A 25,620-nucleotide genomic window follows, 5' to 3' on the forward strand; every position below is an offset into this window, starting at 1 on the left:
GTTGTGACTTCTGAGAAGGTCAGTATCTCTGCATAGTGGCAGAGATCCTCTCCACCTCAATTCCACCAGTGCAATGGGCACCCAGGAGTTTGGGTTTTTTTTCTGTATTGAGTCATCCTTCATAATTATAAAGTAACATGATCTTTATTGTGTTCTTTCCCTATGCTGTCATTCTTCCCACAGTGGAGAGTCCAGAGTTCCAGGAAACACTTCCAAATTGTGATCTAAAAAGATTTAGATAGAAATGTCACATTTCTTTGCTCTTATAGTCAATTCTCCAATTTATAAAATCCTGAATTCCAGCTACCTTTTTGTAGCCATTTGTATTAGATTGGGAACTAAAATGTTATGATATGTGGAACTTTTACCTCTTTCATGAAGTTGAGAGTCAGGTCACTTTGTGTCAATTTTAAACCATTTGTACTATATATGTGGGGCATGACACAACAAAAGAGCAAGAAATCCTGGAAATATGAGTACTCTATGCAGGAATGTTTGAAATCTATTCAGCAGCTTGTTTTTTTAATTGCCCCACTTTCTTTTCTTTTGTAAATCTTTTCTTTTGAACATTTCAAATTTGTTTTTTTTTCAATAGATTTACAAAGAAGACCTACCTCAGCTTAAAGAGAAATGCAAAGAAAAGCGTCAAGCAGCAACTTCAAAGAAACGGGAAAAACCTCCAGACAGCAGTGTGCGCTTACATTTTGTTCATGGGTAGGATGATCTTGAAAACTTTTTTTTTAAATGATTCAATACAGTGAGCCAATACACTTAACCTAGCTGTATTGACAAACTGAGCAGATTGATGGCTGCCTAATCTGGGAGACACCAGAAGATGTTTTATTTTGAATGTAGCTGTCAGCTTTATTGCCCTGTGGGCACACGCTCAGCCAGGCTGGTAACTGACCCATTATTTAAAGTCTGGCACTACAAGATATGTGACCGTTGGTACGTTTACCAGCCGCCTCATTACATCTAGGATCAGTTTTAAAAGAAAACTCCCACAAGGTGACATTCAAAGAGCTGACAAAAACCTTTAAATCTAATTAAAAGAGTGGAGCTTCACTCATTTTACCAACTGGTACATTCCTCTCACAGATTCGAGAAAGGATCCATTTGTGAGGAAATGCAGAAAAAAACAGAGTTTTAGAATAAAAATTGATATTACTGCTATTTATCTTTCTTTCTACTTTTCAGTTACAGGGGCTATGACTGCAGGAACAATCTATTTTACACACAGACTGGAGAGATTGTATACCATGTTGCAGCAGTAGGAATAGTATACAATCGTCAGCAAAATATTCAACGATTCTACCTTGGCCACGATGATGACATTGTCTGCCTAGCAATTCATCCTTTAAAGGATTATATATCAACAGGCCAGGTACTATAAGTTTCATTTGAATAACTATTAATGGAAGAGGATCACAGTGGGAGAACTCTATTTAATAAAAAAAATCTCCTAGCCATATAGTGTCAAGATAAACTGTATAAAAATCTTCTAGCTAATAAAAAATAATCATTTCACTGTAATCAACATCTTTCACCTCGGCATTATTACTGTGTTGATATTTACACTTCTTCAAAATTTTCTCCAGACAAGTCAATACCAAGATCTAATTTAGGTACTGATGAGATGGTGGAAACACAAAAATCTGAAAATTTTGTGGTACTTTTGTCAGTTCTGATTTCTTTTTCCCCTTCTGTTCAGACATATCTGTTGCTAACTATAAATCAGCCAATCTAATTCAACAATTAATTCATAGACATCAGTTCCAATGAAATATAAATTGGAATAATTCAGCAGATCAGGTCAGAGTTTCAGCGTCTAGTGGTTTGTCATCCATGAAATGTGTGTCCCATGACTGACGTGAGTGTTGTCTCATATGGTAGTGCCTCTGTAATGAAACCTTTAACATACTGTGGCTCGCTCACAGCCATGAAGATCTTTATTTGATCTTATGCATTTTTTTTCTTCCTGTTATTACCACTAGCTCCATGAAGAGAAACCTTTTGGTCTAAAAAAAAATTCTGCTTTTGTATTTAAGTTTAATATTAATGTAATTTTCAATTTCTAACTTGCATTCATGTCTAGCCTACTTCAGCAAATTTCCTTTATCTGATTTAGCTACAAATTAGAAATTGTCTTGCAGTTTTAAAAACTGGTTGCAAATGTGTGCATCATTTATCATAGAAATAATATTGTAACACTAATTCAAAATATTCTTTAAATTGAGGTATCTGTTTAGACAGACAACCTACCTTACAATGTAAGGAACTGGCACAACTGACTATAAGTTCATTATTCTTACAATGCGATTGTAAGTTGATCATCAAATCTAGCATTCAGCAGTTTCTACTGCTGATTGTCTGATCATTTGCAGAAATGTAACGATACAAACAGTGTCAATTTCAATTTCAACGCTGGCCGTAACATTCAAAGAAAATCATGTTCAGCTGCAACAACCGTTAGCTGATGCCAGTGATGCTCGTGCAATTGCAAAATACTGTGGAAGTTGGTAATCTGAAACAAAAACAGAAATGCCAGAAAAACTGTACAGGTCTGGCTACATATGTGGAGAGAGAAGCAATTAGCATTTCAAACCATTAACTAGCACAAAAGAAGTAATAGCATTCTTGGAGACTTTTGCAGAATTTTGACCATTCTGTTTGAGGTTTGAGGAGGTACTGAGGACAAAGTGTATCGATGTAAAGGATTACGTAGGACTTGTCAAAGCTGAGAAGCAGCAGCTATTGGTTCAATTTAGAAAGTTATGAATATTTGAACAAAGATTTTCATTGCCACATGAAAGGAATTGGTAGAGATTGATAACAAGTCAGCAGGGATGAGTTACCCTTTTTTTTAATATACTTCAAATAAGTTTTCTTCCAACTGACATGGAAACTCTATCATATTCCTGCAGCAGTCAGAGCATAGTTGACAATTACACAAAGTGCTGGATTGAAGTATTATTCCAGCATTCTGTAGTTCTAATCTTGGAGACTCCCCAATTTTATATATAATATTTAACATTTTAATTTTGGTGTTAAAAAGACAAAGTGTCAGTTAGTTGGATTGTAACTTTACATGTTTTTTGGCTGATGAGTTCTATCCCTGTTTCTGGTGGGCAGCATGTAATATATCTGGTAATAATAAATGGTATTCATTAGCATTACTTGGAATTTACACAGTAGTGACACTTTTTAAAAAAAAACAATTAATTTCAAAATGGTGTCAGCAGTCTTATTCACTGATATAAATAGTTTATGAAGTCACCATGCGGACTCCTCCTCCATGAAGGCAAAAGTGAGGACAACAGATGCTGGAGCTTAGAGTCGTGAATGTGATGTTGGAAAAGCACAGCAGATCAAGCAGCATCCTAGGAGCAGAAAAATCAATGCTTCAGGCAAAAGCCCTTAATTAGGAATGGGCTGATGAAGGGCTTTTGCTCGAAATGTTGATTTTCCTGCTCAAATGCTGCCTGACCTGTTGTGCTTTTCCAGCACCTAACTCTCGACTCCTCCTCCATGAAACACAACAGGCATTGCTGTCATGTACTTAATTCCATTGCACTAAGAATAGTGCACAAGTAGCAATCTTAGTACATCAGGAGTACATTGGACATCAAATGCATTATGATGGGGTGAAAATAGTTTAATTGTTTTATCAGAAGTGAATGGATTTGGTGTATTTACCATATTTTAATTGTGTTATTCTTTCTTGGTTGTCCTGAGGTGTTCTATGACCTTGCTGCTGATTTTATTGGAAACCAACTTCCATGTTGATGTTCCAAAGTGAGATCTGGAAAATGTACTGTAGTTTCATACACACAATTCAGAAATAAGAGGCTCACTTTATTCATTTAAAAAAAAAGCATGGCCAGAGTGGTAAACTGCCTGAGATTGCCACCCCCTGGCCTTATACGTCTGGTCCTACTAGAAAGGATGCACGACTAGACCTGGTACTGAGGAATGACTGAGCCAAGTACCTCAGATATCAATGGTGGATAGATATCATTAGGTTTTGGATGATAGTGGAGAATGTCATTGGTCAATCCAGAGTAAGAATAATCGATTGGCGGAGGGCTGATTTTCAATGGGCAAGAGTGGAAGAGCTGGGCTGGATAGATTGAAATCAATGGTTAGTGAGAAAAGCTGTAACTGTACAATGGACTATCTTTAAAGAGATGATTATATTCCTCAATAGGAAAAGGTAAGTCATACAAATCCTAATGTATCTGATGACAAAGGATATAGAAATTAAGTTAAAGAAGAAAAAGTATGCTATGACCCAATTCAGGTAGCAAATCAAATTAAGAATCAAGTTGAATACAGAAGGTTCAGAAGGGACATGAGAAAGTAGATAAGAGAAACAAAGAGGAATTATTAAAAACTATTGGAAGCTAACATAAAAATAAATTGCAAAGTCTGTAGTTTCATGATAAAAGGAGTATTAGGGCCAACCAGGGACCAAAAAGAATACTTGCACATGAAGGCAAGAGAAATGACTGAGGTGTTAAATTAATATTTTGTATTGTCTTGACCTGCAGGATAGATTCTGCACGGGCCATCGTGACATAGGAGGAAACCCAGTTATTAGATTGTTTAAAGTTCATGAGATATTGAATAAATTGTCGATACCTAAATGTGATAAAGCTCTGGGATCAGATTAGGTAATCTATAGATATTGAAGAATGTGAAAGTAGAAATTGCAGGTGTATTAGCATTAAACTTCCATTCTTCCCTGGATTCAAAGATGATGCTGGAGGACTGAAGAATTAAAAGTATACCTTTGTTCACAAAAAGTTGTAAAATGTAAGCTCAGCAATTACAGGCTTGTTTAAATTTGGAAGTAATTATTCAGGATAGAATAATAATCACGTAGAAAATTATGGATTATTTAGGAAGCACCAGCAAGAATTTAAAGGCCATTCATGTCTGATTAACATTGTGGAGTTTTTGAAGTAATAATAGAGAGGATTCTTGAGGACATTGTTGTTGATGTGCAGTACATGGATTTCCAGAAGACTTTCAATACAGTGCCACACCAGTGCAGTGCCTTGAAAAGCTATAGCTCATGAAGTAAAAGGGTCAGTTGTGATGTGGATACAAAACTGGCTGAGGAATAGGAAACAGTGATGGTGAACAGATATTTTTCAGGTTAGAATGTTTAAACTGATGCTCCCCAGGCCCCAGGCTTGGAACTCTCATTTTTCCTTACTATATAGTAATTTGCATCAGTATTTACTGTGGAGAAGGACATGGAAGATATAGAATGTAGGGACATAGATGGTGACATCTTGAAAAATATCCATATTACAGGGGAGGAAGTGCTGGATGTCTTGAAATGCATAAAAGTAAATAAAGCCCCAGGACTGATCAAGTGTACCCTAGAACTCTGTGGGAGGCTAGGGAAATGATTGCTGGGCCTCTTACTGAAATATTTGTATCATTGATAGTCACAGGTGAGGTGCCGGAATGACTGGAGGTTGGCTAATGTGGTGCCACTGTTTAAGAAAGGAGGTAAGGACAAGCCAGGGAACTACAGACCAATGAGCCTGATGTTGATGGTGGGCAAGTTGTTGGAGGGAATCCTGAGGGACAGGATGTACATGTATTTGGAAAGGCAACGACTGATCAGGGATAGTCAACATGGCTTTGTGCATGGGAAATCATGTCTCACAAACTTCATTGAGTTTTTTGAGGAAGTAACAAAGAGGATTGATGAGGGCAGAGTGGTAGATGTGATCTATATGGACTTAAGTAAGGCATTCGACAAGGTTCCACATGGGAGACTGGTTAGTAAGGTTAGATTTCTTGGAATGCAGGGAGAACTAGCCATTTGGATACAGAACTGGCTCAAAGGTAGAAGACAGAGGGTGGTGGTGGAGGGTTGTTTTTCAGACTGGAGGCCTGTAACCAGTGGAGTGCCACAAGGATCAGTGCTGGGTCCACTTCTGTTCGTTATTTATACAAATGATTTGGATGTAAGCATAAGAGGTGTAGTTAGTAAGTTTGCAGATGACACCAAAATTGGAGTTGTAATGGACAGCGAAGAAGGTTACCTCATTACAATGGGATCTTGATCAGATGAGCCAATGGGCTGAGAAGTGGCAGTTGGAGTTTAATTCAGATAAATGCGAGGTGCTGCATTTTGGGAAAGCAAATCTTAGCAGGACTTACGCACTTAATGGTAAGGTCCTAGGGAGTGTTGCTGAAGAAAGAGATCTTGGAGTGCAGGTTCATAGCTCCTTGAAAGTTGAGTCGCAGGTAGATAGGATAGTGAAGAAGGTGTTTGATATGTTGTCCTTTATTGGTCAGAGTATTGAGTACAGGGGTTGGGGGTTCATGGTGTGGCTATACAGGACATTGGTTAGGCCACTGTTGGAATACTGCATGCAGTTCTGGTCTCCTTCCTATCAGATGTTGTGAAACTTGAAAGGGTTCGGAAAAGATTACAAGGATGTTGCCAGGGTTGGAGGATTTCAGCTATAGGGAGAGGCTAAACAGGCTGGGACTGTTTTCCCTGGAACGTAGGAGGCTGAGGGGTGACATTATAGAGGTTTACAAAATCATGAGGGGCATGGATAGGATAACTCGACAAGGTCTTTTCCCTGGGGTCAGGGAGTCCAGAACAAGAGAGCATAGGTTTAGGGTGAGAGGGGAAAGATATAAAAGAGACCTACAGGGCAACTTTTTCATGCAGAGGGTGGTACGTGTATGGAATGAGCTACCAGAGGAAGTGGTGGAGGCTGGTACAATTGCAATATTTAAAAGGCATTTGGATGAGTATATGAATAGGAAGGGTTTGGAGGGATATTGGCCAGGTGCTGGCAGGGGGGATTAGATTGGGTTGGGATATCTGGTCGGCATAGACGGGTTGAACTGAAGAATCTTTTTCCATGCTGTACATCTCTTGTCACTCTATATATAAATAATCTAGATCTTGGTGCAGAGAACAAGTTCAAAAGCTTAGAAAAATTGTAAGCTCTGAAAGATGATAATATAGAACCTCAAATGGACATTGACAAGTTGGTTGAATAGACAGACAAATAATAGATGAAGTTCAATGCAAAGAAGTGTGAAGTGAGACACTTTGGTACAAAGAACATGGAGACAGTACACAGTAATGGCTGTGCAGGAGCAGGGAGACCTGGGTGCATTAATCATTAAAAGTGGTAGACAGATATAGAGCACTTAATAATAGGGGCATAGAGTACAAGAATATGAAGGTTATACTGAACTTGTGTAAGATGATAATTGGAATATTATGTATAATTTTGGGTGCTATCTTTTAGAAGGGATTCAAATACATCTGATAGAGAACAGAAGTTTACAAAAATGGTTCCAGGGATGGGAAACTTCAACTAAAAGAATAAATTGGAAAAGTTGGGATTGTTTTCCTTTTGAGACGGGAATGTTAAGGAGAGATTTGATAGAAGTTTTCAAAATCATCACAGGCCTGGAAAGAGTAGATGGGAACATTTAGCACTTGTAAACAGCTTGACCACCAAAGCTCACAGTTTTAAGATGTTTCTCAATATCAGTAAATGGGAGGTAAGAAAAGGCTTTTTCTCACGGCAAGTACTTCGGGATGGACTGTACTGCCCATTAGTGTGATAGAAGCAGGTTCATTTTAAAGCATTCAAGAAGATACTGTCCATTTTCCAGGGTTATTGAGAAAAGACAGGAGATTGGCAATAAGTCAAAATGCTCAGAGATCTAGTGTAGACAGAACAGGCCAAATGATGGTCTCCTCCACCTTATCAATTCTGAGTAAGAAATAAATAGTGTTTCTGCTTCATATTCCTCATTGGTGAATTCTGCTCAAATCTGTGCATGTGAACAAACTGCAGACCAGCTGTACTGCATTCCCTGTTTGTATAAACTGGTGAAATTAATTGTCTCTGATTATATAACAGTTACAAAAAAATGAGGTGACTGAAATAACCGTCAACATGAATTGAACTTTCTGGAGAAATAGGAGAGAAATGCTTCCTTTAAAAGAAAACTCCTATGTCTATATTCCTGCAGATGAAGACTAATAATTGTTTCTTTGTGAAATTTCCTCTGAATAAGCAATTGTTGTCTGCTAAGTGTGATGATACTGTGCATTTAAGTACACAGTATTACTTAATGTGTCTGTCCTGTTTCTCTTGAAGAGGGTTGTTGACACCATGGTTTAAAAATGTGTTGCTGGAAAAGCGCAGCAAGTCAGGCAGCATCAAAGGAGCAGGAGAATCGACGTTTCGGGCTTATGCTTCATATTCCTCATTGGTGAATTCTGCTCAAATCTGTGCATGTGCCCGAAACATCGATTCTCCTGCTCCTTTGATGCTGCCTGACTTGCTGCGCTTTTCCAGCAACACATTTTTAAGCTCTGATCCCCAGCATCTGCAGTCCTCACTTTCTCCTTGTTGACACCATGGTGACAATATGTCTGTAAAAGAAGCAAATGCTCAACAGCTTTGAGCTAAGTGTTTTTTTTAAGTAAGGCAAAAGAAGCATGAATGAGGGAGTCAGGCTCACACTGATCCAGGGTTTTAGTTTTGCTTTCAGTTGGGGTTTGGAGTTGGTTGTTGAAGCTGCTAGATTCAGCTCTTTCACTGCTGCAACACAAAGCTTGAGTTCTGTCTCTGCTGCTAGATTGTTTGTTTGTTGTTTCTTTCAATGTTCCTTTCATCTGGAGTGGAGAGGAGATAGCACGTGAGAATAATCTATTGTGCTGAATTTGCCTTTGCCAGGTGTGTGTTTATGGGATGCTACCATACCTATTTTTATGATCAACCTAGTTGTGGACCAATCAAATCCTATCTGGAACAAAGTGCTTTTCAGTTGCCTTTAAATAAAATAAAAGTTAAGGACTAGGCTATCTCCTTGACATATTTTGAGGGAGTTTGGTCTGGTCCATAAAATAAATCCAATGCTAATTTTGCTAATTGAGCATTTCATGAATAACATGAAGAATTTGACACCAAAAGAAACCTGTAAACATTGCTTTCCTGTCTGTTTAGGTGAGCCGTGATTCTACAATTCATATCTGGGATGCAGAACTATTGAAGCCATTATCAATTTTGAAAGGACATCATCAGTTTGGGGTTTGTGCAGTAGATTTTTCAGGTAAAGGAGAAGACTATTTATTGTAATCTGTGCTGTGTAATAAAACAAAATTATAGTCATATCTGTATATTCAATGATTTTTGTTGTTAACTTACGAATTCCTTCACAACCAACCTGGAGTTAGTCTCTTTGTTCTCAAACAGGAACTGGAGTAGTTAACTATCCCATTTCCTGTTTCCAAGTAGTAATTTCGATGTAATTCAATATAGATGATTCCACAGCAAGTTGTTTTGGATGATCTATCTTCAGTTGAGACAAATATTCTTCTGCCTATCTGTGATTAAAACACTAGATTTTTTTTCTGATATTGTAGTCAATAGTTCTCTCCTTCTACTCCCGATGTAAATGATTTCTCTGCAAAAGATTAAGTGAAACCTCTATCAAAAAGAGCACTTGATGCACCTTTCCACCTGCTACCAGAAAATTGAAATAATCCAATGACAAATGTTAAAATATAAGAACAGCAAGCATCAATGTGTCCTCCACTGATGTTTGAAACAGTGGTGATATTGTCTCACTGTAGAATTCAACTCTTCTAACAATGTGGATCAAAGATTAATCAATCTCATTTTGCATCATTCACTGAGAGAATTAGTCATTTTCAATGAGTCATGTTCTTGTGCGCTGTTGCTTGAATGTTGACTGCTGTTCTAATATAAAATGCATGGTTGCCGTATTGAGAAGTGTCATCCCACAACACCTTAAATATTTAGTAACAAGAATGCAACCCATTATTACTTGACTTCTTTCTTACAAATTAATTAGTAAGAATTACCCTTCCCATTAATTAGTTTTCATTGATATTTTGGCAACACCTTCCAAAACCTATGTTTGATTCTGGTAAGTTCTCACTGCACCATTGTAGCAGATAGATCTATGAGCTTTCTAAGGTGCTATGAGTTGTATACGTTAGAGTAAAGTAGTTTAATCATTGGCTGTGAATGTTCAGAGTATTATCATTTTGAAAAAGATAAAAATATAATGTTTTCTTTATTTCAGCGGATGGAAAGCGTTTGGCATCAGTTGGGCTTGATGAAAATCATACAATAGTTCTCTGGGATTGGAAAAAGGGAGAAAAACTTTCTTCAGTAAGGTCGGTATTTCATTCTGTATTTAATACAGAATCTCCTTCAAAAAACTGTGAAACACTAACTTCAGGATCTTTAGACAAACTTTGTAATGTACCTTGACAGCAGTCACCTCTTTAAACCATATTAGTTTATCTATTGTGTTTCTAACTCATGCACTGTCATACTTTTTATAATTTGTAATTTGTTGAATTTCATTTAAAACAGTTGAAATGAAAATGCAAGGTAATTCATATTTTCAGAAACATAAAATATTGCAGATGCTGGAAATCTGAAATGAAATCAAAATTGTTAGAAATACTCAGCTGGCCTGACTGCATTTGATGAGAGAGATACAGAATTCATCTTTTATGTTAATGATATTTTGTCAGGTTTGGAAAGGTTTGTAGATAGAACTGTTTTTTAAGCAAGTGGAGAGGCAAGGAAATGGTTACAGTTTGTGTTGGAAGAACAACAAATTGGAAGCTATGAGATAGGGTGACAAGCAAATGTTGAATGGCAGAAGTTTGGTAGCACAAGGCAAAATGCAATGACAATGGAAGAAGAAAAAAAATGAAAGATGTGTCCAGAGAAGGAATAAATGGGGATTGTAAAATCATCAACAGCTTCTATCAAACAAAAAAAGGAGCAGAAGTTACGATCTGAAATTGTTGAACATATGCGGGAAGGCAACGGCCTATTTGTATTATCACGGCCTAATCTTATTGTCTAGAGACCCAGGTAAAGTTCTGGGGATATGGTGACAAAACCTTCCATGGCAGATGGTGGAATTTGAATTCAATAAAAAATCTGGAGTCTTATGATGACCATGAATCTGTTGCTGTTTGTTGGAAAACTCCATCTGGTTCACTAATGTCCTTTACGGAAGGAAACTGCCATTCCTGCCTAATCTGGCATACATTCACTGCAGACCCACAGCAATGTGATTGACTGTTAACTGCCCTCTGGGATGGGCAATATCCAGGGATGCCCTCATCCCATGAATGAATTTTTAAAAAACATATTCCAGAAAGCTGAGAACTGACAAATTTGAAAGATGAACTGCTGTTTCTCAAGCTTACATTGAACTTTATTAGTGTAGTGCAGGAGACTGAAATCAGAGTGAAAGTAAAGCAGAAGATTAACATAGCTGCTTTATGAAACATTTCAGTACAGCACACAGATATCTTCCTGAACTCCTAGTCACTTATCCTTTGGAGAAGCAACATTTTGTCTTTCAATTAGACATTTTTACAGCTTTCTGAACTCAAAATCGAGTCCAACAATTCCAAACCACTTTTTAAATTGACATGTGTTGCTGATAATTTGCTGTTTATGCTTCCTTTACACTCTTTGGATGTCAATTTACTTGTCACGTTGCTATCATCTCATTTTCCAGTTAATTACAACCATTATTCTACTCTATCACAGACTTTCACTCTTCACCCCCTCCCATCTACCTTGTTTTTGTCCTTGTTTAAAGCCTGTTACATTAGGAAAGTTTTCCCATTCAAAAGAAAATCATCAGCATGAAATGTTAATTCTGCTTTGCTGTATAATGTTGCTACTTGGTCTTCTGAACATTACCATGTTTTCTGTTTATAGCCCTTTTAGAATTTGACCATTTTGGATTTGACATTATCTTTTCCAGGCTGTTCTACATTTATTGCATACCTGTCAGTGAATTTCATTCTTAAGAAAATTAAAGTGTACAGTAACTACTTGAATACCTGGTTCAGTGTTTAGGTAGCACTGGAGTTTACCATTTATGTAAGCAGCAGCAAAATACTTAAATTAACTTTGTTGCAATGGTAAATGAATTCTATATTAGAATTTTCATTTGTTAACATTAATCATTTTCTATGTATTTGTTTGTGAAAAAACACAATGAAGTAAAAAGTCAAATGTGTTTCTTTAGAGGAAGTGCAGAGAAGATTTTTGTTGTCAAACTGAATCCCTATATACCAGACAAGTTGGTTACTGCTGGCATAAAACACATCAAGTTCTGGCAGCGAGCAGGTAGGACAGTCAATTCTGCTATTTTTACATCTATAACCTTTTTACTTTGCTTGATTTAAATAGTATTTACTGCAGGTTTTCTAACTGTCAAGATTTTAGGAAATAGTTATTTGGTAGTATAGAACTTGAGTATTGTTCAAAAAAAGGCTCATTTTCAGGCTCACCAGGACAATTCACAGTAATCACACTGTAAAGTGGAAAATAACATTTATACAGGTACACAATTCTTTATCCGAAGTCCTTGGGGCCAGGTTTTTGGAATTTGGAATTTTTTGGATTTCAGAATAAATTACATTTTCACAGTGAAATTAAAAAAATTACCTAACAGTAGACACACGTGAATAGTACAAGCACTGAGACACCATTGACACCTGTCAGTGCTTGGCCACACCGCCTCGTCACATCTGAGTGACATGGTTCAAATGGGCGTGGACTCGGGTCACTTGATCACACACTAACATGATGCTCCACACTCCACGATAAAATTTTGGATTTCGGAGCTTTTTGGATTTCAGAATTTTGGATCAAGGATTGTGTACCTCTCCTTTACAACAGGTTGACAAATGGTCTCCAATTGGTTGAGGCATTACCGTGGAGAATGTATCAGGTGAGACCTTTGGTATGGCACATTTGCACGTGCTGGAAGCTACAAATAAGGATACTCAGGACCCTGTTTTTTGAAGACTGAAAGATCATATACATAAACTGAACATATTTCAATGCAGCAAAATTGGCAACGACCATTCTCCAGTTCATTGGTCAAGGCATTGTCCTGAGAAATTAAATTCAACCTTTTTTTCCCAAGAATTTAAATAGAACTTTGGAAGTAACTGTCAGTCATTGTTAATTATCGCATTCGCCATGGCAGTACCTGTACCTATCATAGTCCATTTGCCAACCAATTAAAAATCTCTTCTACAACAATATAAATGTTGTTATTCCTTTACTATTTCTTGCAAATTGTCCTAATGAGTGCCAGACAAGTAGCTTTGACATAATGTGGCTTTTTTCAGTCATATTGAAATTCTGCAATACTAAACAACACTGGATTATTTAGTAAACATTGTTCAGTTGCAGAACCACATCAGTGTTGGAAAATGTGTTTTCAGTTTTGCAAGCACAGTTTGATTTGTACTACCAGAACATTACATGTTGCAAATAACCAAATAGACGTGTTATTTGATAAGATCAGGGGTCTGTACATTCTTAGTAACGTACCAGCACTGAAATTCATATGCAGCATTGCTAATTTGTGTGATTAGGCATTTTGGCTTTATGACAGCATTCCATAAGGGGAAAACGCCACAGTGGTGTTACTCCTGTATAGTAGCAGCATGAATAGCTAATTCCACCTGTTGCTCAAACGTTTGTGATAATTTGCACTTTCAGAGTGATCTGAGATAGATTGGACATTCTTTTCATGATCAGTAGTGATGGTCGTTGACCAATTCATGAATTTATGCAATATATATAGCAAGAAATTGTCTGATCATCGTAGCTATTATCCTGCAAGATGGCTTTGATGCGTACTATTTCAACACCAAGCTTGCATGTGAACAAATGACTTGGGCCCTAATTCTGAAGTTGCCAATCTTTAAATGCATGGCATTATAGGTATTCTACTATGTGAATAGAGACCAGTAAGCAAAGGTTTGCAGCAGGCAGTAGTAAAGAACTTTGATTTCACAAGTGGGACATTAAGGAAATGGAGCTTGTTTGACTGCTCCATTTCAAAAGTAAATTTAAGTACAAGATGTATAATCCCTTTTATGACATCTAAGGGAACATGTAAAATATGTCTATTTTCGTGGGCATAGTATGTTGATGTGTATATTTATGCGTTCAAGCAGAATCTTCTTACTGTCAGTGAGCTTCAGCTTATTCATATGTTTACGAGCCACAATTCATATTTAATGTAAAAATGTAAAAACCCTTTTCAGTTTCTTCAGCTTCTTCCTAATTTGGCTAAATAATTAAAAAGCAGTTTTCTATAAACTCATTTTTCCAGAACGCCAATTTGAAGAAAGTGATTAAAATGTTACAATGCATTTAATGTGTATATATGAGTCACATAAATTAATTTATGGGTGCCACACTGGCTTAGTGGTCAGCACTGGTACCTCACAATGTCTGGGACCTGAGTTCAATTCCACCCTCAGGTGGCTGCTGTGTGGATCTTATACATTCTCCTGGTGTCTATGTGGGATTCCTCTATGTTCTCTGATTTCTTCCCACAGTCCAAAGTTGTGCAGGTTAAGTGGATTGGCTTTGGTAAGTTGCCCTGTAGTATCTAGGGATATGTAGTCTAGGTGGGATAGCCATGGTAAATGCGGGATTATGGGGATAGGGTGGGATGCTGTTTAAAGGGCCGATGTAGACTTGATGGGCCAAATGGCTACTTTCCACACTGTAGGGGGTTCTATGAATTTGCCATTGTGTGTGTAAAGTACAAGAACTTGGTTATTTAAATGGTGTGCTATTTCATAACATTGGTGCATGATCTTTATGTTCAAAGGGAATCAAACCATTCCTGCATTCTGATAAGATGGAGTGATGAACTGCTCCCTGTTCTAAGATCTCCAAGTTGTTGACCCCAGATACAAACATGTATGAGTAATAATTTTTAAAAAATAAATCTATTTTTCTAAACAACCTGTTCAGAGATGCTATTACACACCTCTGGAGCAGGTTCGTTCTCAAAACCGGGTTTCCTGCTTCAAGGATAGGGACACTACCACTGTACCAGAAGAGGGCCCCATGCATCAGGTATAATGCTCATTGAATAAATTCCTGGTGGAGCTTGTGATGTATTCAGTTTGTCGAGGCAAGGATTAATTTAAGATGATCTGGCACTGGGTTTGTGAGATTAGTCTCCATTCCTCAAATTGTAAGGTACTAAACATGAGCAGATTTTTAAGTAAATACTTTTCAAATAGATTTGGAAGCAACTTCCTGATTGTTGATTAGGTAAAGTTATAATGCAGATTCTTAAAATAAAAAATGTCTAATTGTACTTATATATTTATTGTACAAGGTGGAGGACTGACTGGAAGGAAAGGCTATTTTGGAAACCTGAGAAAGATAGAAACCATCATGTGTGTAGTCTATGGTTGGACAGATGAAATGGTTTTCTCAGGAACATCAACGGGTGATGTCTATATATGGAAAGATATGTTCATTATTAAGAGAATCAAAGCCCATGATGGACCAGTTTTCAGCATGCACGCCCTGGAGAAGGTAAGGAATAAGGAAAACCTCTGATTATAAGTAGCTATAGAAGATTGAAAGAGGACTTTTAAATGAAGCTTTGATAAGCATGGGTGTCTTTTTAGCCAATTTTATAATGTTATAATTTTAAAAGGCAATGTCTACTAGCATTGTAATGTAAGATCCAACATTTTATGGTCCTCTAAGCTTTTCTGTTTGTATTTGCAAGCTATCATTATTTTTGATACTTAAAACTTAATTTAAAATCAGCATCTGAATGACAAAAGACTGATTTCACTTTTAAATTGAATTTCTAAAATTTCCTCACCCTGGACACTCCACCATCCTCCATAAATCCCCACACATCTAAACTCACTTGCTTATATGCTGTTGCACAACAGTCCAATTCACATATCACCTCTGTTCTTGCTAAACCCTATTGCTTTAAATTTAAATTACTCAACCTTGTATTCAAATTCTTTCATGGTATCACCCCATTCTGTCTCTATCAATTTGCAACCCAAAACTTTGCAAGAACTCTGAATTTTTCTAACTCAGACTCTTGTGCATTTTCTACCTCCCAAAAATAGTTTCATGCCCAACTCTAGAATTTCCTCCATTTTATTTCCTTGTCACCTTCAAGACCCATCTCATAAGCCCATGAATTGATAAAGTAGCATTTCCTAATGCATACTTCCTTTGTTGGAATCAAATTTTGTGTGTCACTATGCTTTTGTGAAGAGCTTTCAGAATTTTTCTCCATTATATAGAAACAGAGAAAATAGGTGCAGGAGTAGGCCATTCGGCCCATTGAACTTGCACCACCATTCAATACAATCATGGCTGGTCATGCAATCTCAGTATCCCATTCCTGCCCTCTTCCCAGTCCACTTGATCCCTTTAGTGCTAGGGCCACATCCAGTATATCTACTAAACTGTCTCCCACAGAAAGCTGTTTAGGCAAATTCCACAGGTTCACAACTCTGAGTGAAGAAATTCTTCCTTATCTCAGTTCTGAATGGCTTAGCTCTTATTCTTAACCTGTGATCCCTTGTTCTGAACTTCCCCAACACTGGGAACTTTCTTTCCACATCTAGCCTATCCAGTTCCAATGACATATTAGTAAAATCCACTTTATACCTATTATAGGGTTACAAGTTTATTAGATGTTAAGCGTGCGTTGGTGATAGTACTCTTGTTATTGAGGCAAATGTTGAAACCTACCTTTCTAATGAGACTTTAATGTAAGAACCTTTCTGTTCTCTCAAATGAGTATAACAAATCTTGTTGCCCTTTCTAAAGACATGCAGGAGAGTTCTCCCAAAATTTGGCAACATTAATTCCTTAACAAAAGTTAAGCATTTATCAGATTGTCTAGGATAATGTGAGAGGTTTTGAATGATTGCAAGTTTATTTCTTTTTATTTCTTCCCATTTTAAGATTGCGTCTTTTTATACTTTGTGCATATTTTAATACATAGAGTTAGTTATGTTACCTACTTTAAAAAGTGGAATTTCTTTTATTCATTTGTGGGATATGGGTGTCACTGGCTGGGTCAGTGCTTGTTGCACTTCCCTAGTTTCCCTAGAGAAGGTAGCGGCGAGCTGCCTTCTTAAACCTCTGAAGTCCATGTGTTATAGGTAGACCCACAAAGTGCTTAGGGAGGAAGGTCCAGGATTTTGACACAGCGACACGGAAGGAAAGGCAATATATATCCAAGTCAGGATGGTGAATGGATTGGAGGAAACTTGCAGGTCATGGTGTTCCAATGTATCCCTTCTAAAAGGGCTATTGGCTTACTTAGAAGAACTTATTTCTGACTATTCTAAAAACATCTTAGAAACACAAAATTACAGAACCAGGTTCCACAGTCCTGCTACATTTATAATATTTCTAAGCGTGATATATAAATCCAACAGTGCTCGCAAGTTATTATAATAGAAAATGTAATAATTTTGAGTTATTTTGATAAAATGAGTTTTAAAGAATTTTTATGTGAGTTTGTTCTTTCTCCAGGGATTTGTGACTGGTGGAAAAGATGGTGTTGTTGTCCTCTGGGATGATAGTTTTGAGAGATGTCTGAAAACATATAGCATCAAACGTTCTGCACTTGCTCCAGGCTCTAAAGGTACTCATTTACCAACAATCTGCCATGTAATCCAATCTGTTCCTGAGCCGAATTACAATATCAGTATTTCTCTCTCTGCGGTATTCCTTTTCTTTCCTGCCTGCTGCTTTGGTTGTCAAAGTTTGTTCACCACTAGGATACTAGTCCACTTTAAATTGCTTAAGTTTGCTGTGACTCTGACTGTCATTTGTTAGAGGTGGGCCTTAAGATTACTGGAGATTTTGGGTTCAGACAGATGGGGACTGGTGTCAAAACAAAATGGTTCAGTCACAAAGATTGATGCGCCTCAGAACTCAGAGGCAATCAGCATTGCACAGGAGGAGGCAATTTGTCCCATTTGGTTGTGCAGTATTCTGTATTCCTCAAATGCTTGTGCATAATCGTAAGCTTTGTCCAAAAACTATACTACCAATCTTTATTTATTCACTCATGGATATGGAAAGTAGATATTGTTAGCTAGACAGTATATTTTGCCTGTCCCTAGTTGCCCTTGAAAAGATGGTGGTGAGCTCTGCCCTTGAACCTACAGCAGTTGATGTGCTGTAGGTCAACCCGCAACGCCAAGAGGGAATTCTAGGATTTTGACCAGGGATGGTGAAGGGATGGCAATATATTTCCAAGTCAGGAAGGTGAGTGGAGGGGAGGGGCTTGGAGGGGAATGTGCAGGTGGTGATGTTAGAATCATAGAATTCCTATCGTGTGTAAGCAAACTTTTTGGCCCATCAAGACCACACCAATCTTCCGAAGAGCATCTAATCCAGACCCACCCCCACTCTATAATCATGATCATGCAAAACACTTGTAGTCAGAAGGCTTTGTTAAAATTCATGAGAAGTTGCAAACCTCCCAACACAAATGGTGTTGTTTAACATCCTCAACCCAAGTCTTTGAACTTCTCCACTCTTCTTCCTCTCCTTAAACTTCCAATCCAGTTCTTTCCCTATTGCCTAATCTTCAGCTTACTGTTTTGTGAAACATCCTGCCATGATTCTTACTGACTTATTTTGATGCTCAGCTGGTCATTCCTCTTATCCCTAATACTTCTTTTTCTTTGCCTTTACTTTTCTAAGCACTGATGTTTACTGACTGTGACTCTTTCCCCACTCCTATCTTATAGAATTTATTTTCTGCTAAAGAATAATTTTCTCAGGTGAACTCTATTTTTCTAATCAGTTCTGGTTCAACACCTATCTTTTCTGCTTATTGCCAATTCGTCTTGGAAAATTCAATAGCCTCTTTCCTCAGTATTGCCATTAATTCCAATTGTAGTCTGACTACTTATATCCAGCCCTTCCAAATTTACCTTCATCCAATATAGCTTTACATTATTTATACTAGATTACTAATACAAAATTAGAACATTACTTCAAAAAGACACATTTGTCAAAGATTTTCTTCCTATAGTTTACAGCGCAGTTCATGAGAAATACCAAAGTAAGGAGAAATCAATCTTTTTATTGTTTGAAAAGAGAGTTCTATTGGTAGAAATTTTTCCATAGAAAATGTATCAGTTAATGATGGGTGATAGTTAACTGCCAAGCTTCATTTAAATTTAAACCAAATAGTTTAACTCTGATGAAGGCATTTCCCTGAGAAATGAACCAGATAATGACTCTTACCTATTTGTTCTGTAATCAGACACAGCATGTGTGTACCTTCTTTCAATCTGCATATATACATAGCTTTAGTATACACAGATGAGCTAGATTGCAAGCACAACTGACAATACTAAATTGGTTGCCAATGTAACTCTGTATACTCTTGGTATTATTTATCAAATTGCTGAATCACATCTAATGTTGGACACTCTGTTTTGAGTTTTGCAAGAGTAAGATGGTTGGGTATGGTTAGTACCTTAAGAACAACTGAAGGGAGATGCTCTTAGATACAATCTGTCACTTTTTGGGTAGTGCAATGTAATACTTTGCATCACACCAGCTCTAAAATTCATATACCACATTATTTATTTGTGATAGGCCGAACATGTTTGACTTGACCACAGCATCCTGTTAGTGGTGGGCACCACTCCATGTTCCTATTACATAGTAATGGTGTGAAACAATTTCACCTGTTGCTTTGAGACATCTGCCCTACTGGGGTAATTGAGATAGACTGGGCTTTTTCACAACTAAAGGTGAAGGCATTAGATCTGTTTGTGTAGCCATTATTCCACAGAAAGACAAAATGCTGTTTCAACTCAATAAAATAAATGATAGCTTTTCTCAAGTGATGCCTTGACCAACCAGTGTCATCAGCCTGGTTTAAAGTTTAAATGAAGTTTGGCAATTAACTTTCAGTTGTCATATAACTGGTTCATTCTCCATGACAATGCCAATGAACTAATCAGCATTCTCCTCTGAGTAAAAATGATTTTACCCCTTTGCTTTGTTATTTCTCGTGAATTGGCCTGAGTGCAAGAAACAGGAAACAAAGAGTAGGAATGAAAATGTCTTTTTCCAAGTGGTAGGCTGTAACAGTTTGGATACTGCAGTGATCAGTACATTCAATTCTGATATAGCATGATAGTTCTGTTCTCGTACAATCTTCCATTATGAGACAAGCACGCAATAGCCATGCCATTTAAACTAATGGGGCCAGAATCATGTTATAGCCAAAACACGAGAAAAGTTCACATTCTGCAAATAATGGTCTAAATTCTTAAATCACGTTAAAGCCAATGTGTTTTGAAGAGATGCGCGCTATATCAGAACCGGCTATAATTGGACCCCAGCTATTCACTAAGGCCCTAAATGATTTAAATGAGAGAACTAAATGTAACATCTTCAAGTTTTCAGGTGACACAAAGCTGGGTGGAAGGCTGAGCTGCGAGGAGTATGCAGAGATGATTCAGAGTGATTTGAATAAGTTGAGTGAGTGGGCAAATTATTGGCATGTGAAATATAATGGGGACAAATGTGAAGTTATACACTTGGTAGCAAAAACAGGAAGGTAGATTATCATCTGAATGGTGATAGATTGGAAAAGGGGGGTACAATGAGATCGGAGTGTCCTTGTTCACCTGTTACAGGAGACGAAGAAGGCCAACGATACGTTGGTCTTCCTAGTGAGAGGATTCAAATATAGGAGCAGGGATGTCTTTCTCCAATTGTTCAGGGCTTTAGTGAGACCAGATCTGGAGTTTTAGTTTCCTTGCCTGAGGAAGGATGTTCTGTTTATGGAAGTAGCCTGTGAAACCTTTGTTGCACTGATTCCTGGGATGGCAGGATAGACGTATGAAGAACAGATTGGTTACTATATTTACTCGAGTTAAGAAGAATGAAGGTGGGAGTCTCAAAGAAACCTAAAAAAAAATTATAATAGGACTAGCCAGGGTAATTTTAAGATAGGATGTTCAGATGGTTGGGTAGTCCAGAACCAGAGGTCACAATTCAATGATACGTGATAACTCATTTAAGACTGAGATAAGGAGAAATTTCTTCACCCATTAAAGGGTGAGCTTGTAAATTTTCTTCTACTGAATATAGTTAAGGCCAAAACATTGGATTTTTTCAAGAATGAAATAGATATAATTCTTAGGGCTAAAGGGATCATAGCCATAGTCAATTGTCTATCACAAGTTTACCTGCAACAAGTTGATTTCCAAGCAACGTAATATATTGATGATTTTCTGCAGTGTTGCTAAGCAATGAAATTGCATGATGATAATTGCATAACTTGTATTAATTAGTCTAGCAATATGATTATTGTTGTGGCAGAGTTAAATCATATGTTTGAATTAATGATTTCTCATTTATGTTTTAGGTCTGTTGCTGGAAGACAACCCTTCCATTCGTGCCATAACATTAGGCCATGGTCATATATTAGTGGGTACAAAGAATGGGGAAATATTAGAAATTGAAAAAAGTGGTCCCATTACCCTACTGGTTCAGGTATCACTTCTAACAACTGTTATGTACCTTTTGGTAAATCTGATTTTTTGCTTATTTGTTTGTCAATTAATCCGGAGACTATTTTATTCAAGTGCATCTATTGATGATTATCTGTGCTTTTCCTAGAAGTAAACAGAACAATGATTATGATTTTAACTTTTGAGAGACCATTTTGTATTTATTTTAACTTTCTTTAAATCTTGTTGTTAAGGTAATAATTAAACTCCCAAATGCTCAGCTACCTCTCTTTATGTTAGCTCTTGGCAAAATCAGAAATTGACTCTGCTCAATTGTATCGTCATCTTGCCAATCTCAAAAAAGCTTTCATTTCCCTGGATTCAAGTTAAACTAGGCCTGCCTTTCCTCTCTGAGGTACTGAGCATGTTTCAATCTATTTCTGTGTCTTATAAATGAGCACAAAAAATTTACCTTACTATTTACCTTGTTTTCAGTACCAGATGAGTAGGCAAGCCCTTGTTCCTTCTGAGTTGCAAAATAGCTTTAAAGAAGAATGACACGTCATGCAGCATGGCCAAAGATCAAACAGTAATCCTTTGTTTCTGTGCTTCACGTTTATTGGATATCTCTGATCTACACGTTAGACTTTAAGATATAGGAGCAGAATTAGGCCATTCATCCAAATGAGTCTGTTCCACCATTCAATCATGCTGATGTTTTTCTCAACCCCATTCTCCCGCCTTCCCTATGTAACTCTTGATCCCTTTACTAATCAACAACCTATCTATCTCTCTCTCAAATAAACTCAATGAACTCCACAGCAATGAGTTTCAGAGATTCACCACCCTCTGGCTGAAGAAATTCCTCCTCATCCCAGTTATAAAATGTTATCCCTTCACTCTGAAGCTATGCTGTCAGGTTCTAGTCTCCTAGTGATAACATCATCTCCACATTCCTTCTACCCAGACTCTTGGTATTCTGTAAGTTACAATCAGATCCCCCTCAACCTTCTCAACTCCATTAAGTATAGACCCAGAGTGCTCAATCACTCCTAATGTGACAAGCTCTTCATTGCCGGGATCATTCTTGAAAGCGTCCTCTGGACTCCTCCAATGCCAGCACATCCTTCCTTAGATATGGGGCCCAACACTGCTCACAATTTTCCAAATGCGGTCTGACCAGAGGTTTATACAGCTTCAGCAGTACATCTCTGCTCTTGTATTCTAGCTCTCTTGAAATGAATGCTAAGATTGTATTTGCCTTCCTAACACGCAACTGAACCTGCATCTTAATCTTAAGTGATTAGTGAATTACGACTTAAATGTGCCTTTGAGCTTCAGAATTCTGAAGCCTTTTCCCATTTAGAAATTTGTCTACGTGGGACTCGGCAAGATGGCGGTGGTTCAGTAGAACTGACATGGACGCTCTGCCTAACAGCCAAGGCATATTGGTATTTTTTACCATCCCTGGCCAACTTATATGGAGGAATTGTTAATTTAGAAACTTGAAGAACACATATTTGTTGACAATTTGGAGTGGGAAGGATGCCAAAAGGAAAAGGAGCGAGCAAACAGCAGCAAGGAGGACACACCCCTGCAGCATTGGGCATGCTAGAGGCCACAGCAGAAGCATTAACGGGTGCTCCAGGGCCTTGGGGAGTGGATGGAGGAGGTGGAGGGTCGAACCAAGGCCTCGGAAATGCTGATCGTCTGGTTGGATCCAGGTACTGGAGCAGGTAGTGCGGGCCTTGCAAGGTTAGGTTGACAATCTTGAAAATCGAGGTCAGAGGACGAATCTTCAGATTGTCGGGCTTCTGGAGGGTAAAGGGCAGCCAGTCAGCTTCTTTGAAAACTGGCAGCTGCAGTTCCTGGGCCTTCAAATTGAATCTGGATGGCTGCACATTGAAGGGGCCTATCGGGTGGCGGTGCGCAGGACTGGACCTGTACAGCACCCCAGTCCGGTCCTATTGCACTTCCTCACATATAGGAACCAGCAAAGAGTGATAGAAGCCTCCAGATCACTGGGGAAACATCCACAGGCACTGCTGCATAAGGGGTCAAAAATCAGGTTTTCCCAGGATTTCTCAGCTGCTGTACTTCGAAAGAAGAATCCTTTAAAGTTAAAAAGAGGCTCAGGAATCTGGGCATCCAGTACTCCATGAGGTACCCCGCAGTGCTCCGCTTCAGCCACGAGGACTCGGTTTATATGTTTGACTCGGCAGATAAAGCCAAAGCCTTTGTAAACACTTTAAAATAGATCAATTGGTCTGAAGAATACAGTTAATGTTTGTCCTCTTTTCCTTCTTTCCCTGTGTCTTTCCTTTTCCCTTTTTTCTCTTTCTTTAATAATTATTTTAAAAAAAAAACAAAAATCTTGGAATATGCTGTTCCTATCATATTTTTATAACTGGATTTTATCATAGGAAATTTTGCGGGTGCCCTTTGTTGTTTTCCCCTTTTTTCATCTTTTTCTCTTTTAGTCACAAATAGGGGTGACATGGAACCAGGTGGAGTGCTTATCCTGACTGTCTTCTTTTGTTGCCTTGAGGATCATCTCCTTGTTTATTGACTTCTTTTTGCCTAAGGATGGGGCACAGTCCGGGCCTGAAGAGCTATGCAGGAGGGAATGGGTAGGGCGAGTGCCCCCTATGAGCAGGGGGGAGAGTCTCTCTTTCAAGGTTTTATGTTAGTTTTCTTTGTATCTTTTTGGTTGCAATAGTTGTTTGTAGTTATGATAGAGTAGTTTTTGTATACACAATTCTGCGACTCTATGAGTCGACATTTACTTGCGCTCAGCACTTTGCAAGCAGGTTGCTCTCCCGGGGGTTCAAGGGTCTCTGAAAGGGGATATGGCTGTGTCTTGTTAAATGGTGCACCTAGAACATCAAGGGAAGTCATTCACCTGTTAAAAGGAAAAAAGTGCTTTCTAGCCTTAAGAGAGAAAGGGTTGATATCACCCTGTTGCAGGAATCCCATCTTGATGATGGGGAACACCTGAGGTTACAACAGGGGGGTTATGACCAGGTATTCTTTTCATCCTTAACTACTAAAAGTAGCGAAGTGGCTGTATTTATCCAGAAAAATCTTCCGTTCACGTTATTAGAGCAGGTGAAAGATGAGCAGGGGTGGTTTGTGATAGTTAAGGCCCTGATACATGGGGAGGAATATGGCATTTTAAATGTCTACTGCCCTCCGGCACATCCCCTCAAATTTTTAATTATTGCCTTTTCTAAGTTGAGTGCTTTTGGAACACGGCACATTATTATAGGGGGGGATTTTAATTGCCTTTTGGATCTGACAGTGGACAGGATGCCTAGTAGGCCACCAACTATTTCTTTGCAAGCCAAGCAGATGAGTGACTTATGTGAGGAGTTGGGGCTGGTGGATATTTGGAGATAGCTTCACCCTACCTGCTGGGATTTCACCTTCTTTTCAAACACACAAATGTCACATGCGGATTGACCTATTTTTGGCCCCCTTGACCCTTCTGGATTCGATTTATGGTTTGTAAAATTGGAAACATAGCTATCTCTGATCATGCGGCAGTATATTTGGAGGTTAAGGCCAAGAGTGAGGGGCTAGGTTTGTGGCACTGGCATCTGGATCCTTTTCTCCTTAAGGATTCCAAATTTGTGGGTTTCGGGGTTCTTGACTATCAACTCAGGCATGGCTAGTAGCCTGTCTATGCTGTGGGAGACTGCTAAGGCCTTTGCTAGGGGATTAGCTATTTCCTATTTGGCTAGCCAGAAATGTCAGTAGGAGGAACAACAGCATCTACTTGAGATGCGGCTGAAAGCTGCTGAGCTGGCACATTTTGTGAGGCCTTTGATAGCCAAGTTACAGCAGATCACAGCCCTTCAGGTTGCCTTGAATTCAATACTTAGACAAACCGCAAAGAAAGAACTTGCTTTTGCTAGACAAAGGCTGTTCGAGTATGGGGATAGGCCAGGGAAGTATTTAGTGTATCTGTCTAGGTAAAGGCATGCTCCCCAATTCACTATTGGAGTTAATTATGCTTTTCGGAATTGGATTCCCTGAATTGTATTGGTCTGAAGGTGCGAGGATAGGAGAACCAAGATGGAAGCCTTTTTTAAGGGCCTGGACCTCCCCAGGGCAACCCTGGAACAGGCCTCTCTCCTTAATGCCCCCTTGATATTCAGGAAATATAGGAGGCAGCTAGGCAACTTCAGAGTGGGAAAGCTCCTGGATGGTGGCCTCCTGGGTGAGTTTTA

General features: G+C 38.3%; 1 protein-coding gene across 2 annotated transcripts in view; it reads left to right on the forward strand.

The window, feature by feature from the left end:
* LOC122553479 (echinoderm microtubule-associated protein-like 5) overlaps positions 1-25,620 on the forward strand; it is a 220,286-nt gene that overhangs the window by 101,529 nt on the left and 93,137 nt on the right. For both annotated transcript variants that reach the window (XM_043697282.2, XM_043697284.2), the window contains exons 13-20: positions 596-714; positions 1,198-1,384; positions 9,015-9,120; positions 10,120-10,213; positions 12,106-12,206; positions 15,241-15,443; positions 17,430-17,541; positions 21,304-21,431. In XM_043697282.2, the coding sequence (XP_043553217.2) occupies positions 596-714; positions 1,198-1,384; positions 9,015-9,120; positions 10,120-10,213; positions 12,106-12,206; positions 15,241-15,443; positions 17,430-17,541; positions 21,304-21,431 (1,050 nt within the window). The remainder of the gene's footprint in view (positions 1-595; positions 715-1,197; positions 1,385-9,014; positions 9,121-10,119; positions 10,214-12,105; positions 12,207-15,240; positions 15,444-17,429; positions 17,542-21,303; positions 21,432-25,620) is intronic.

This window comes from Chiloscyllium plagiosum, unplaced genomic scaffold, assembly GCF_037043375.1.
Source record: "Chiloscyllium plagiosum isolate Xiang-an unplaced genomic scaffold, Cpla_swu_hap1 HiC_scaffold_8, whole genome shotgun sequence".
Classification (NCBI taxonomy): domain Eukaryota; kingdom Metazoa; phylum Chordata; class Chondrichthyes; order Orectolobiformes; family Hemiscylliidae; genus Chiloscyllium; species Chiloscyllium plagiosum.